This window comes from Benincasa hispida, chromosome 4 (assembly GCF_027475165.1).
Source record: "Benincasa hispida cultivar pf3 chromosome 4, pf3_genome.v1.1, whole genome shotgun sequence".
Taxonomy (NCBI): domain Eukaryota; kingdom Viridiplantae; phylum Streptophyta; class Magnoliopsida; order Cucurbitales; family Cucurbitaceae; genus Benincasa; species Benincasa hispida.
This window is the reverse complement of record NC_143481.1, coordinates 59,608,655-59,623,691: the sequence shown is the minus strand read 5'-3', so window position 1 is coordinate 59,623,691 and position 15,037 is coordinate 59,608,655. Positions and strand designations below refer to the sequence as shown.

Below are 15,037 nucleotides of genomic sequence, written 5' to 3'. Positions count from 1 at the left end.
CCCGATTCCTTAGAGCTTATTCTCTGGAAGCCCCACCATGAAAAATAGACTCTTTTATCTTTTAGATGGATTTAGAATCACTTCAAACGCATGAGTATTCTGGGAGAAATTCTCGTTCCAAGTTGATGTTACTTCCTGTCTTTTCTGCCCGACAGCATCTCCCCTCTTGGAACTTCTCGACCAACGCATGGTCTTGCTACCAACGCATGGTCTTCTCCCAATTAGTCCTCATACACTATTCTTTATGTATTTTAAAGAGAATTTGAGTTTTCATCTGAAGTCCTTAGCTCTATTTATAGGCGTCCAAGATTGCTTCATGGTCGACACCTCCCACTTGGCCGCATGACCAAGTGTCTCTTCCTTACACCATCAACACAATCTTGCATCAACACAACCCAAAGTGTCATTTTCTCCTTTCACCAACGCATAAGCTTCCAATCTAATGTAACCACCTCAAATTCTTAAGGCTTAAGGCTTCCTCCCAAGAAGACACATGGTTTGATGACGTTTTCTATGTGATCTCATCCTTTATATGCGTCCAACTCTTGGATGTTCAACGCATAGTCCACTACTCAACGCCTAGCAACCCAACTTAGCCATCGTAAGAGCCAGCCATCACCAACGCATAGGATGGCCACTCATCCTCAACGCATGACTTATTAGGTATCACCGCACGGCTTGCTCGGTATGGGCACATGGCAAGGCGTTCGATGCATTGCAGGGGTGTTCAATGTACGGCCGCTCGGCAGGGCGCTTCGATGCATGGGCTGTGCGCTTGGCATGGCCGCTCGACGCATGGGCAGGGGCGCTTGGCTGGCAGCTTGGCATCAACGCATCGCTCGACAGGGCTTGCTTGTCCACTCGACGCATGGGCGCTGCCATCGACGCATTGTTCGCTCGGCCACTCAACCTATGGGCGCTTCCATCAACGCATCGCTTGGCACGGCAACTTGGCCCACTTCGACATATGGCTGGGCAGTTTGGTCGAGCCTGCTCGATGCATGGCACCCTCCAGCCCTTGTGCCATCCCAATGCCTCATCCTCGGCTGCCTACCACCCTTCAACGCATCCTTCCATTTTCCTTCCTTCACCAACACATCCAACACATCCATCATCCAACGCATCCAACGCATCCATCATCCAACACATCCAATGCATCCAACGCATCCATCATCCAACACATCCAATGCATCCATCCAGCCTAATGCGTTGGTCTAACCTCCAAGGCATGTGTCACTCCCACTTCAACTTCTCCCTTGGCCTAAATAATCTCTCCAAGATCTTATGGTCAATGCATGACAATGCCTAGTCCAACACTTAGTCAATTTTTCATCAATTAAAGCTTAACTCAACTATTCAAGAAAAATCTATTCAACACCTAGAAATTTTCGTTCACTTCAACCTAGGATTTAACTTTTACTTAGTTAATTTCCTTAATCACCTGCTTAAGTAAGGAATAATGGAAATCCGGGTTTCACAGTACACCCCTACTAAATCTCTCCGTCCTCCTTTCTCCCACCTTATATAGTCGCGGACTGTATTATTTCCCATTATTCTCTAATAACATATTATTTTTTATTGTTAGAATATGAGAAGATACAACAATTTTTAAAGATAAAAAGTAATTATTTTAAACTAAAGGAGAATAAAAAAAAAGTAATCAAAATTTATATTTCCTTTCCTCATTTCTCCCACCTCATAGTTGAGGATTCACAATCCCTTCAACATCTTTCTCTCTTTTTTGCTTTACAGTCATATATGTGGATTGTCGATGTTTACACCCAAATATTGTCTATGACTTTGTTTGTTTGATTTTTCTCCTAAATCTAAAACCAATAAAGGGCTGTTTGGAAGTCCAACATGAGATGATATATCCCCACATCTTATATCATCTCAGCGTTTGGAGACCCATTATCCTATCTCACCGATTTTAATTGTTTGTGGGCCAATTTTTTGAACGTGTTTCGTATTTCAGCGTCATTTTTCTTCCGTGTATCATATATCATCTTAGTACTTGAACATACTCGATTATCCTCGATCATTCATACTCGATCAGAACTCTCCAGACATCAGAACTCCTCATGTCCTATATTATCTCAGCGCCCCAAACAGTCCTAGAAGATTGAGAGAATCAGAACTCCCCACATTCTATATTATCTCAACGCCCCAAATAGCCCCTAAAAGATTGAGAGAACCAAATTCTAAATTCCAAATCATAATCATGAAAAAAATATATTAAAAGATGAAATATACCTCTTGAACTATCATGTTAAAATAAAACACATCGATCAATCATCATGAGATGAAAAGAAGTAAAAAAGAAAACCGTTCAAATTTATACATTGATCAACCAATAGGAGTTCAATGATGGATTTATTTTTCCAATTTTTTTTTTTAAATTTAATTCAAGAGCAGTCTAAATTAAACGCTGATTGTTTTTTGAGTGAACTGGAAACAGATTGAGTGAGAATATTATTTTTAAAAAGCATATTAAAAAGATAGCTATTAATTAGATTCTTTTATTCATCAACCATTAATTAGTCAAATTAAATATATTTATAAGGAGGATTTTTAAAAATAAAAAAATAAAAAAAATAAAAAATGGAATTATTTACATAAATTTTTTTTTTTTTTTTTATAGAGATGGATATAAATTTATACGTGTCTATTACTGATACACGCTAATAAAAGTCTATCGATATTTCTTTTTTAATATGTGAAAATGTTCCTATTCTTTTAATTATCTTTTTTAAATAGATACATATATTTTTAATTGTTTTTCAAAATAGCTAAATAGAAGTAATATTTTATATTCTAATTAAATGTTAAGAAATCAAATGTAATTATTTATAATTTATTAAAAACCTAAAAGTTAAAATTATCTAAAAATATTTTCAAACATTAATATAATATAGATTATAGGTATTGGATTTTGTTCGAGATGAACCTTGATGGTTAAGGGAAATGAAGAATGCGTCAGCGTGGGACTCAATCAATGTCCGAACTTTTTTTCAATCTTGAAGTTGTAAATTGGAGAAACAATATATATACTTAAATGAAATAGATGGAATTTGCTACAAAATGAATAGCATTGCCACAATTATTAATTTATGAATGACAATAAATAAAATTTAGAGGTAGATTTGTTTATTAAGAACATAATATAACTTGGAAAAAAAAAGTTAAGAACTTAAATGTCGAATATTATCCACTTTTTTTTTTTTTTTTTTTTTTTGCTAATAGCTTGGAAATTATAAAACATTTAAAGATCATATATCGAATTGGCTACAAAATGAATAGTGCTGGCACAATTGTTAACTTTTTTAATAACAATAGATATATATTTTTAAGATAGATTTATTTATTAAAAACATAATAGAACTTGGAAAAAAAATATATGAAGATTTTTGCTCTTCACCTCTTGAAAAAAAGCTTTAATGTTGAATAATGTTAACCTTTTTATTAATAACTTGTCTCCTTTTGTTGATGAGGATTCTTCCCAAATTAGCTTTATTTTTCATTCTTCTAAGTAAACCTTCTTTCATTTTCATTTTTGTAATTTATATAGTAATTCAACTTAATAACAATTAATTATTAATCAAAATTTTCAAAAGGCTCTTAAGCTGATGATTGATTAGCTTTTTTAAAACGGCAATTGGTTATTACTAATTATTAAGAATTTTTAAAGACTCTTAAGTGGGTGATTTTATCTAAAAATAAATTGTTTATTGGCTTTTTAAAGAAGATAACGGTTGAAGGTATTAACAACCGTGTGGATTTTCAGTATATGAATTAATTATTAATGTCTAATAATTAAAATGGATAAAAGTATAATTATTAAATATTTTTATGAATAAAATTATCTAGAAAAAAAATTTCTCTAACATTGTGACCTTTTAATATATTATATATTAGAGATATATTTATATATAATAACCCTAGATTCTTTAGATTATAAAAATTAGAGGTGTTCAAATGACTTGACAATTTAGACTATTCAACCCAAATCATAAAAGTTAGATTGAGTTAGTTTTATTTTTGGATTGAATTGAATGTTTTCTATTTTTTTCTTGAATTGGGTTGGATTGGATTTAAGGTTGAATAAAAAGAATTTGGGTTGACCAAACCCAACTCGAATTACAATATATTAATAAATATATATATATATATAAGAATGTTTGTTTTTTTTTATAAAGTTTGTAATATGATATTATATAGAATTTAATTTTACGAGAGTTTAACTATTAGATATGGGTAGATAAATTAAAATATTTTAAATTAAGAAAAAAAAATAATATTAATCCGACGATCCCAAATTTGACCATATTTAGATTATTTAAATTACTAATTTGATTCATTCGCATTTTTAAATGGAATAAAAAAAACATCACAACCCAACCCAATCAGTAGACCATAATAATAACAAACTCAACCTCACCCCCGAAGGTTCTATTTCAATAAGTATTTATGAATAATAATGAAAATTTCTTCAGGCTGAAGGAATTGTTTGGAGCCGTAGGACGCGCTTCGTGACCGAAACAAAGATCATACGGCGTCGTGTAAGTTCAAAATTTCAACAATTTTCTGAAATATCTTGCTTTAGTTGAGCGTTGGGCCCCTCTTTCTGTGTCTCCCCATCTTCTTTCCATCTTGATTACATTGATTAGGTTCAGTTTCTTCCTCATAGTCTCGCCATTTCTCTCCGAATTTTCAACTCGATCGGAAGAAGAGCTTCCACACTTGTCCATTATTCAATTCAATATCTCGGTATTCTGTAATTCGGTGCTGAAAAGGGTTTTTTTGTTTTGATCTTTATCGATCTTCGTCTCCATGTCGATGCTTAACTCCTTCTTCAACAAGGGCTTCAAGGCTGCCCAATGGTATCGCCATCTCTTTATTCTGATTTTCTTTCTTACTCTTCATTGAATGATGTCGGTTACTTCTTTCATTGATCGATTGAGATTTCAGAATTTCTGTTTTTGATAAAGACGATCACCCTCTTCGGATTATTTGTTTTAATTTGCGGTTCTGTATACAGTAAAACACTGCTTAAATTGACAATTCCACGAATAAAGCTGCTGAGGAATCGAAGGGAGATCCAGCTTAAGCAGATGCGCCGAGACATAGCTAAGCTTCTCGAGACAGGACAAGAAGCTACTGCGCGCATCCGGGTATGTGTTACTTCCTCAACTGCATTAGATCAATTTAATATAGAAATAAGGAGTATAAGAAAAAAGGGCCATTGTTTGATGTTCTATCTGCTTTTGGATTCAGGTAGAGCATATAATCAGAGAAGAGAATATGATGGCTGCTCAGGAAATTCTTGAATTGTTTTGTGAGCTTATTGTTGTTCGCCTTCCAATTATTGAGACTCAAAGGTAACTCTTCCTAACCGAGTTTTCTTTGGGGGCGTTTGGGATAAGGAGTATTCTAAGACTATAATATCCACCTCTTACTACAATAAATATTATTTTATAGGTTTGAGATCCAAATCTCCATTCTCACATTTGGTGTACTGAAGACAAGGACTAAATGAGTATAATTGTCTCTGTTTGGCAATTATAAAATACACTTTCTTGTGGGAAAGGTTTAGGGAAAAAATCAATCTATAGCCCTAAACTTTGGGGATTGTATCTATCCGTTAAAACCCCAAAGTAATAATTGTATTAATTAAAACTCTAAATTTTCATAAGTGGATTTATTTAGATCATCAGTTAAGATTTTATTTTTATAACTGCTAATGCATAATCTTTACACATTTTCAAATGTAGGGATTAACATTCTATTAGAGAGAAATACTAGAATCAAATGGATTGGTTTTTCTCCTTCTTGTCTCGCTCTATTTTTCTTTACTTATTTAGGAAGAATTATGCGATAATTTTTCTTCCCACTTGGGTAGGAATTTGGGTGAAGAATAATTTTATTGCTTTTGAATTGATTTAAAATGGAATCAAATGAAAATAATCATGAATCACTTATGGAGGGTCTAGATTGATTCAATTATGAAAGTTTGAGATTTAAATTGATATAATTATTAGTTTGGGGTTTGAATTGATACAACCGCTAAAGTTTAGGGTATTAATTGATTTTTTCTCGAACATTTATTTATCTAACATGATCACGTATCTTACAAAACTTAGATTAGGATGTTAGATCTCTTAGCCGGTTGTCAGTTCCAAATTAGAACTCTCTACTGCACTCCTCTGTAAAGGTTTTTTACTTTTTTATTAGCATTTAATTATCTAGGTTAAATTTGAAGCTGCATCATAACACGCTTACAACTACCGGAACTTGTAACAATGGATTTGTCTGTTGGACTTGCCTACCAAGTATACTTTTTTGAAGACTGTTATGAAAATTTCATTTTATGATTAGATGACATGTATATATTGAGTTCAGGATTTCCTTCATAATTTGTAAATGAGCAGCTTCATTTAAAAATGTGTACCTGATGTCAGAAATGACACGTATCTGCAGTCCTTTATTTCCCATTGTGATGTGAATTTGTCTCAATTCTTTTTGTCCTTATCTATTGGAAAATGGCTTGCGGCGCTCTTGTTCTTTGGTTATTGTCGTGATGAGCAAGTATCTATATATGTGCTATTTTGGTTAATCAAAATGCATTAGAAATGTGGTGGTATTTCACTTTGAAGTTTGAATAGATATTTGCACGTTAAAGAATTTTAGTGAATTACATAAAGAATATTCTTTCATCTGAGTTTGGACTATTGGAGAACCTTCCCACAGTGATGGAAGTTGAGTCTTGGATTGTTCATTGTTAACTTAGCTGTCCAACCTGATCATCCAACTTCTCTGGATGACTCAAAACATCAAGCCTTGCAAAGTGGAAATTTAATTCTTTGAGGGTGATTGCTAAACTTACAATAAACTAATTAGTTTGTGCTTTCTAATTCACAATTTTTCTTGATTAACCACCAAGCTTGTATTATCTGGTGAAAATCCATTGGTCTTTTGGATGATAGATTCCGCTCCAAGTTACTTGAAACTCAGAACTACATGTCCAAATTCCAATCTTAACTGTAAAATCTTTCAAGTCTTACTTCATCTCTATTGTAGAGATCAATGCTTATTAGTTCCAACATCTTGATATTTCATCTTGTCCCATATTTTTTTTCTAGTCGAATGTGATCTCTGTATCTGTATTTATAAATGCTAATGTCTTTCCATATTTCGGAAGGTATAAATGAACTTTTTTTATTCTAGTCTCAATTTGCTTCTTATGGTTATTTTATTGAGACATGCCCCTTCAACTTTATTCTTACCTCGAATGTCATTGTAAAATCCCAATTTTCAGGGAATGTCCTCTAGACTTGAAAGAGGCAATCTCAAGTGTGTGTTTTGCTGCTCCAAGGTGTGCTGATCTTACAGAGCTTCTCCAGGTTCAGATGCTTTTTGCTGCTAAATATGGGAAGGAATTTGTATCAGCTGCAACTGAGCTCATGCCTAACTGTGGTGTTAATCGTCAGGTTTATAGAATTGCTTGTTTATGTTTGATTAGAAGGAATTCATCAAAGGAAAGCTTTTCTGCAGTCCATAGGATTACATATTTCCTTTTAAATTTTGATTGCAGCTGATAGAGCTTCTTTCCGTTCGTGCTCCTTCACCTGAAAAGAAACTGAAGCTGTTAAAGGAAATCGCCGAAGATCACAACTTAGATTGGAATCCTGCTGAAACTGAAGCTGAGTTTAACAAATCTCCAGAAGATTTGCTTGTAAGTGTTGTTTCTTTTTGTCTCAACTTGTGGTGACCCTTTTATGTCTTAGTTCCTGGTCTCTCTTTGCAGAATGGATCAGCGCAGTTTGTCAGTGCATCAAAATTACCCCTTCCTCAAGAGAATCACAATGAAGCATACAATGCTACTCCTGATTTGGCTAGTTCACCACAACCTGATTCTGATTCTGAATTGGACATGTTAGACTTTCCTGAAGTTCCAAAGATATCGGTATGTCCACAGCCTAATACAGATGCTGGCTCTGCATCATCAATGATGCCACCTCCATCCGTGCCGCCAGCGTCTGAAACCAATCATGCTTCATTGAAGTATTCTGATATTCCTGAAACACCACCACAAGATCTACACTTGAGACATGAGGAGGTGACTTCAGTGAGATCTGTTTCACCCAGCACCGATCAAATGAATATTTCTGTTGGTGAAGATAAACAGTTTTTGCCTTTTATTACTCCCCCATCATTGTCATCGTCATTCTCTCATAGACAAACTGATTTTTTGCCACCCTCTGATTCAACGGCCCCTGAGGAGAAGTTTGGTTTCAAACCACGGATTGAACAGGAGATAAATTCACCACTACCCTCTGTTTCAAGGACCGCCGAAGAGAAGTTTGGTTTCAAACCACGGTTCGAACCAGAGATAAATGCACCACCGTCCTCTGTTTCAAGGACAATGAGTGAGGTCAATGAGGATGTTGGTGTGGATTTGCAGGACGTGTTGGCAGCTGCTCAGGCTGCTGCTGAAACTGCTGAACGTGCTGCGGCTGCAGCTCGCTCTGCAGCTAGTCTTGCAAAGGTTAGAATTGATGAGCTCACAAAGAAAAAGAATGATAAGGACCCTGAAATTAGTTGTGAAAATCCGTTCCACGGAGCTACTGCAAGTTCACCAGATCATAAAGAAACATTCCAACTAAACCAACAAGATTATCTGGGGCATCATTCTAGTTCTATGCCATATTATTCACAAGATTCTTTCCAAGAACGTCACATAGTAAGCCACAGTTTGGATGTTTCTGAGCACCACCAGCCCGAGCCAGAGAAATTGGGTTTCGATTCCTCTCCTGGTGATTCACCATCTGCACACATAGCAGTCCCTCATCAGCCCCAGAGGCTCCCATCAATGGACGACGACCCATACTTTTCATACCCGAACTTATTTACACCACAGAAACCAAATCCAGGATCAGATCATCCATCAGCTGGTGGTTCCTGATATCCATGAGGTTTGATATATATTCCATGTCTTCTAGGCTCGAGGTTTGGTGAATTGATATTTTGTTCAGCTTTCATAATGAGTTTTCAATATCTCCTTTAGAGCTAGGGAAAAAAAACAGTGAAGATATATTGTACAATTATTGGTTTCTTTTTATGTATATTTTTCAAGCCCTTTAATTTGTATCTTTGATCACAATGTGGGGTAGCTAATGTGGATTGAAGGAGAGCTGTACGGCGGCAGAGTGTTGAGCTTGAAAACCCATGAAGAATTTAGATTTAAAAAAAAAAAAAAATGGTTTTTTCTTCTTCTCTCTCTAACTTGATGGCAGAGAGATTGATGGAAGGGAAGAGTGTATCACCGGAAAACTATGAAATCTGAAAGGAAGGAATAAATATTTGCTATTACGAGTGTGAAAGGAAAATGTTGAAAACTTGGTGCGTGCAGAGAACCATCAAAACGTGTCTTCATCACTTTGTCAGACGAGGGATTGAAGGGAAACAGAGTTGTAATATTTTGAGATTTTTTTAATAATTGTTTCAATTTGTTTTGATACTAAATTTATAAACTATCTTGAACCGTTTTCAAATATAGAAAAATGAACTAAAATATTTATAAAATATAGTAAAATGTTAAAATTATCAACGATAGACACTGATAGACTCTTCTATCAATGATATTGATAAACATTAATAGAATATAATGTCTATTATTGATAGTTCTAAAATTTTATTATATCTTATAAATATTTTTTTACAATTTTACCATTTGAAATAATTTACTAGTTGTAGCTAATAAATATTAAGTTAACTATAAACTATTTTAAATTAAATTATGAACGTATTTTATGTTAATTTTTTATATTCTTATTTTTTTTTTTAATATTATTTAGCTTATAATGCATTACATAATATATATTTTAAGGACCCAAAATTTAGATCATGGAAAACGGATGATTATTTGGTAACGTCGTGGCTAATAAACTTTATGACCATAGATGTTGGCGAAAACTTCCTATTGTGCAAAACAACAACTGAGATATGGGATTCTGCTCGGGATATTTATTCTTAGTTCTACAAACTACTCTGCCTTATTGGATATTGAAACTCAGTGGTATAATTTACATTAAGGAGATCTACCCCCTTAGAAAGAATGGTCAAATTTTGACCCGGTCTCATCTTCGACCATTGAGGTTGAGGAGGGCCTAGATTGTTGTTATCACTTAATGTTTCCTATCTTTTCCTAAACCTTCAGCGGCTTAACTTTCTATGGGTGAGCCTTGGCCTCGGCTTTTTCCTTCATACGCTGCTTTTCTGTCATTAGTTTTCTCAGGTGAGTTCCCAGAGGGATTCAATTTTCTGTTCTATCCTCGATTCCCTTGGCTCGACCTCCGTTGAGCCTCGATTTCGGCTCTTCATGGACGAGCCCTAGCTTTGTTTGTATGTTTCCCTCGATACGCCTTCAATGTTCTCTATGTTGTCTTGACTTACTATCTCTAGATCTTGAGCATTCTCCTTGTGATGTTGTAGTTTGTTTTGGCCTATTTTTAAGGAGGGATTTCCTTGCTTGGGAACGATCTTGTTCTTCGTTGTAGTCAAATTCTAGCCTCTAGGATCTATTCTTGGGATTCTAAAACTTCCAAGATCTGTCTTGGATTTTGGTCCAAGCCATTAACCTTCTTTTTCAGAGTCGCGATTTTCTCCTCCCCCTCTTCCCTCGAGTCCGAGATCGAGGTGGGTTCTGAATAAGCTAATTATTCTTTAATCGGCTTGTAGCTCTTCGGGGTTGCCTCTCTTGGTCAGAATTGTTATTTTCTTGTTGGCTCATTCTCCCCTTATTTGGCCGATGTATCATAGATTCTTTGCAGATTACACATATTCCCCACAGACAATGTCAACTGTTGATGGCAAAATCGGGCTAAACAAACTCACCTGCTTTCACGTGACACCAATGATAAATTTAGAATTTGAGGAAAAGTTACTTAAAAAACAATAAATAATAATAATAATAATAACACACTGGTGTGGTGCTTGCCACAATCTCTGATGCTTAAGTTAGATCTTAGCACAAAGGTCAGAACAAGCAGTTTTGGGGAGGTGATGAGCTTACCATTTGCAGGACTGTCATGCTCTATTTATAATGGAGTTCATATATCTATTTTATCCTTTTAGGATTTGGAATCTACTTCCTTTATCAATTTGAAACCAAACACTCAGAGTTTGATGTTTCAGAATAGAGGGTCGATCCAGATTGGCCACTTGCAAGGGATTATTGATCGAGATAGGCTTTGTGGCTATGAAGGCCCAATTGGTCTCAGCCTCAGCCTCAGCCTCTGAGGCTAAAGCGGGCCAACTGGCGGTAAAGGCCCAATTGCCTTTTCTCTCTATTTGTTAGGAACTCTCCCAAGTCCACTTTCTACCAATCTTGGGTCCCTTTTTTTGGGGTTAGATAACTCTCCTTGTTTTACCTTTATCTTTATCTTTTATCGCTCCAGAATTACCTAAAACATCCTCCTTTCTCTCCTTCTTTCTCTTTTACTTTCCCTCACAATCGGCGCCAAGAAACCCAACCAGTAGGCCAATCATTTGTAGTTGTTGCCTCCATCATCGAAAACTTGCAGGTCACGTCATCACCATCTATCGGACCACCACCCGTCCCATCAAAACCCTCTAGATCCGTGCATGGATCATTCTTGAAGCTTCTCCCCACCCAATTTTAAGGGGTTGTTTGGAGCACTGAGTTAAGATATGATGCCTAGAGTTTGTATATCTTTGGAGTTCATATATCTGTGGATTTCATATGTTGTGTTTGGGATGCAGAGTTGTTTGGTATGAGTTCATATGTCTGTGTTTAAAGTGCAAAGTTGAGTTTATATGTGTGGGGTATCCGATGTAGTTTTTTGAACTCTAAATAATCTGCTTTTATGATGACTATTTTTATTTTAAATTTTTTGTATTCCATAATTCTAACCATCTTTGTGCTAAATAAAATATGATTGCAAGTTTTGTTATTTTAATTTTTAACGTTTTTATGTATTTATTATTATTTTTTTTTAGTAATAAACAACAATTAACCCATCACATTTTTTGCAGGAATATAGTCAAATAAAATGGAAAACAAAAGAGAATTCAAAACTTTTTATTCCTAATTTTTCTTCATGAATTTCATTATCATCTTCTTTCTTTTTCTTCTTATTTCTACTGTTGCTCTGTATTTTTACTTTGTCATAATTTTTTTAATTGAACCCCCCCAACATCTTAGCAAACAATGAAACTTGTCAAATTTCTTCAACAATTTCACTTTCAATTCCTCCAAATTTGGAGAATCATCAGAGAATAAATCTTCATTTTTCACTTTTTCTTGCCAAAAAATGTTCCAGGAAAAAATCTCCATTTTATGGTTTTTTTTTGTTATGTGTTACATAAAAATGTTCCAGGAAAAAATCTCCATTTTATGGTTTTTTTTGTTATGTGTTACATACTATTCAACTACATACATACATACTTTTCCAAATATTATTAACATTCACTTGATATGTGAATTCAATTAAGTAAAAATATATTTCACAAATGTCTACGTATAAATGTTGCACTTAATGTAGATAAAATACTATTATTTATATAATCAACAACCCTACAACATACTTTAATAGTCACCGGTCTTATAATAGTCGAAAGTGGTTGTCGAAATTAATTATCAAAGATGATTTTCGCTGAAGTTTGTAGTTGGAGGTGGTTGTCAGAGCTTGAAGTTAGTCGTATGAATGTGGTATTGGAGTCGGTAATTAGAGTTTGCCCTTAGAGGTGGTTTTCAGAGTCTGAAGTTGGTCGCACGAAGATGGTCGTCGAAGTTGATCATCGAAGATAATTTTCGTTGGAGTTTGTAGTTGGAGGTGGTTGTCGAAGCTCGAAGTTGGTCGCATGAAGGTGGTATTAGAATTGGTTGTCAAATTTTTGTCATCGAAAGTGGTTGTCGAAGCTTAGAGTTGGTCATCGGAGTTTCTTGCTCGAAGGTGAATTTTCATCAGAATTTGTAGTTGGAGGTGGTTATCAAAACTTACGAAAGTGGTTGTCGAAGTTGGTCACACAAAAGCTTGGAGTTGGGTCATCAGAGTTGGCATCGAAGGTGGCTGCTAGAGCCTAGAATTGCTTGTCGAAGTTGGTTATTGGAGTTATCATTGAAGGTCGTTGTTGGAGCATGAAGTTTGTTCTTGGAGTGTGGTAGCGTTAATCGTGACCGATGGGTGGAGCCAGAAACGTTGAAGAAGGGAGAGTTGGGGTGATTTGATATAACATACCAACGCAATTTACCACATTCAAAGTTGATGGGCCATAGAGTTGGTATATTATACTAACTCAACTCAACTCATGTTAGTGAGCCGAACACCCCATTAATAGTTCTAAGGTGTGTCTTGAATACTCATTAATATTTGAACTAATTATTGACTTAATGATGATTTAAGAGATTGGATTTGAAACGTTCAAGGGATTTGAAGCCGCTGTTCAGTAGTATTAAAGATCAATTTTGGTGGTTTCGGTAAGTGTTAAAGGTTTAAACGGTTGGATTGTACCAGCATGCAATGGAAACGACAAGGATCGATAAGCACTCTAATTCATTAATTTTGGCAGAAACTAAAGCATGCTATATAAAAAATTAATGGGTTTCAAGTCATACCTTTGAAGAACTCTTGAAATCTCGATTTCCAGCTGCAAAACTCTTCGAATCTTGTGGTAGATCACCTCAAGATCTTCCCTACTATTCTTTTGGTGCTCTAGATTGAGTTGTGGGACTTAAAATAAGTTGGAATCAAGGGAACTTGGAGAGGTACTCACAACAACAACCCACTTGAAGAACTCCTTTTTCAATTGAATTTTTCAGCAAAAATTCTTACGATTGCATTGCCTCAAATTCACTCAAATCTCTTCAATATATTGCAGACCATCATGCAATGAGAACGGCTACATGAGATGCAGCTCATGCTTGGAGTAATTGAAGCTAAAGATGGTGGGTTTAGTGTGAGCTACTTGAAGATGATGATGGAAAATCCTAATATTCCATTTTGTGTATTTTTCTATTTCCAAAGTTCAAATTTGATTTTAAAAACACATTTGATTCAAAAATCAAAATTTATTAATTTTACAAAATAATTTCATAAATTAATTTTCTAATAAAATTAATAAATAATTATTTAAAAATTTTAAATAGTTCTAATTAATTTAATATCCAATATTAAATTAATTTTACACAAATTCATCTTCATATATTTAAATCATATTTAAATATTTATTCTCCAATTCCGTTTAATTCTAATTTGAACATTTCAAATTAACTTATCACACTACTCTAGAGCATTTTCGAGCCAGTAGGGGGACCTCGTAGACCTACAGATCATGGGCTCCAATGATCCAAGATTAATCGGTTAAACTCATTAGACTGAACTAACCTCCATTCGTTAACTAATGGGTCACTCTACTAAAGCCCATAGTTGAACTCCCTTTACTGTAGATATATTATGTCCACTTGATATAACCATGATTAGTAAGTTAACCCTTCACAGGTTGTTTGTAATAACGGCTTGGTCGAATCTCTGTTTATCCAGAATTACCTCTTGTTCCTTAAGTCCCATTGAACCTCTAATTAATAATTAATTTGTGATCCAATCAATAAATCGAGTCCATCTCGAGCCAATGAGAGGGTGAGGCCTTTTTTTCAAGACCCAGAATCAGCACTTAAAGGGAACAACCTCTCTACTAACCATAATCGGGTAGGAGTGAATTCTATCTTGCAGGACTATGTCCCCAGCTATTCATCCGGTCTTATCCCCAAAATGGGAGGCTTATTGAGCAGTGCTGTTAGACTACTCTCACCATTTGCAGATCAAAGGATAATTCTGAACAAACAGGAGTTCATAGTTAGCTTAGGATTAAGGTCAAGTTACTTAGGTCATCGCTTTGAAATAGTCAGTCTTAAATAGTAAACAACGTTATAAAGTAAGAGTGACTGATTTCGTGGTCCGATCTTGTACAAAACTCATTTGCACAGGACGCTCCCACTTCTCATGTCATAACATGTACG

The 15,037-nt window shown here is 35.0% G+C and overlaps 1 protein-coding gene across 2 annotated transcripts; it reads left to right on the top strand.

The window, feature by feature from the left end:
• Window positions 1-4,496: 4,496 nt before the first annotated feature.
• LOC120075564 (Regulator of Vps4 activity in the MVB pathway protein) lies at window positions 4,497-9,147 on the top strand. Of its 2 annotated transcripts, none has more exons than XM_039029057.2 (6): window positions 4,497-4,880; window positions 5,039-5,171; window positions 5,275-5,378; window positions 7,316-7,487; window positions 7,592-7,732; window positions 7,805-9,147. In XM_039029057.2, the coding sequence occupies exons 1-6, from the start codon at window positions 4,831-4,833 to the stop codon at window positions 8,960-8,962; spliced, it is 1,758 nt and encodes a 585-aa protein (XP_038884985.1). In that variant the 5' UTR covers window positions 4,497-4,830; the 3' UTR covers window positions 8,963-9,147. The 2 variants fall into 2 exon arrangements, with proteins under 2 accessions (XP_038884985.1, XP_090169020.1); XM_090312894.1 differs by having other exon boundaries at window positions 4,597-4,880; window positions 5,479-7,487.
• The last annotated feature ends 5,890 nt before the right edge of the window (window positions 9,148-15,037 follow it).

Coding starts and splice junctions, on each gene's coding strand:
- LOC120075564 (XM_039029057.2), top strand. CDS start 4,831: ATGTCGATGCTTAACTCCTTCTTCAACAAGGGCTTCAAGGCTGCCCAA. Junction 4,881..5,038: donor GGCTTCAAGGCTGCCCAATG/GTATCGCCATCT, acceptor TTCTGTATACAG/TAAAACACTGCTTAAATTGA. Junction 7,733..7,804: donor AATCTCCAGAAGATTTGCTT/GTAAGTGTTGTT, acceptor CTCTCTTTGCAG/AATGGATCAGCGCAGTTTGT.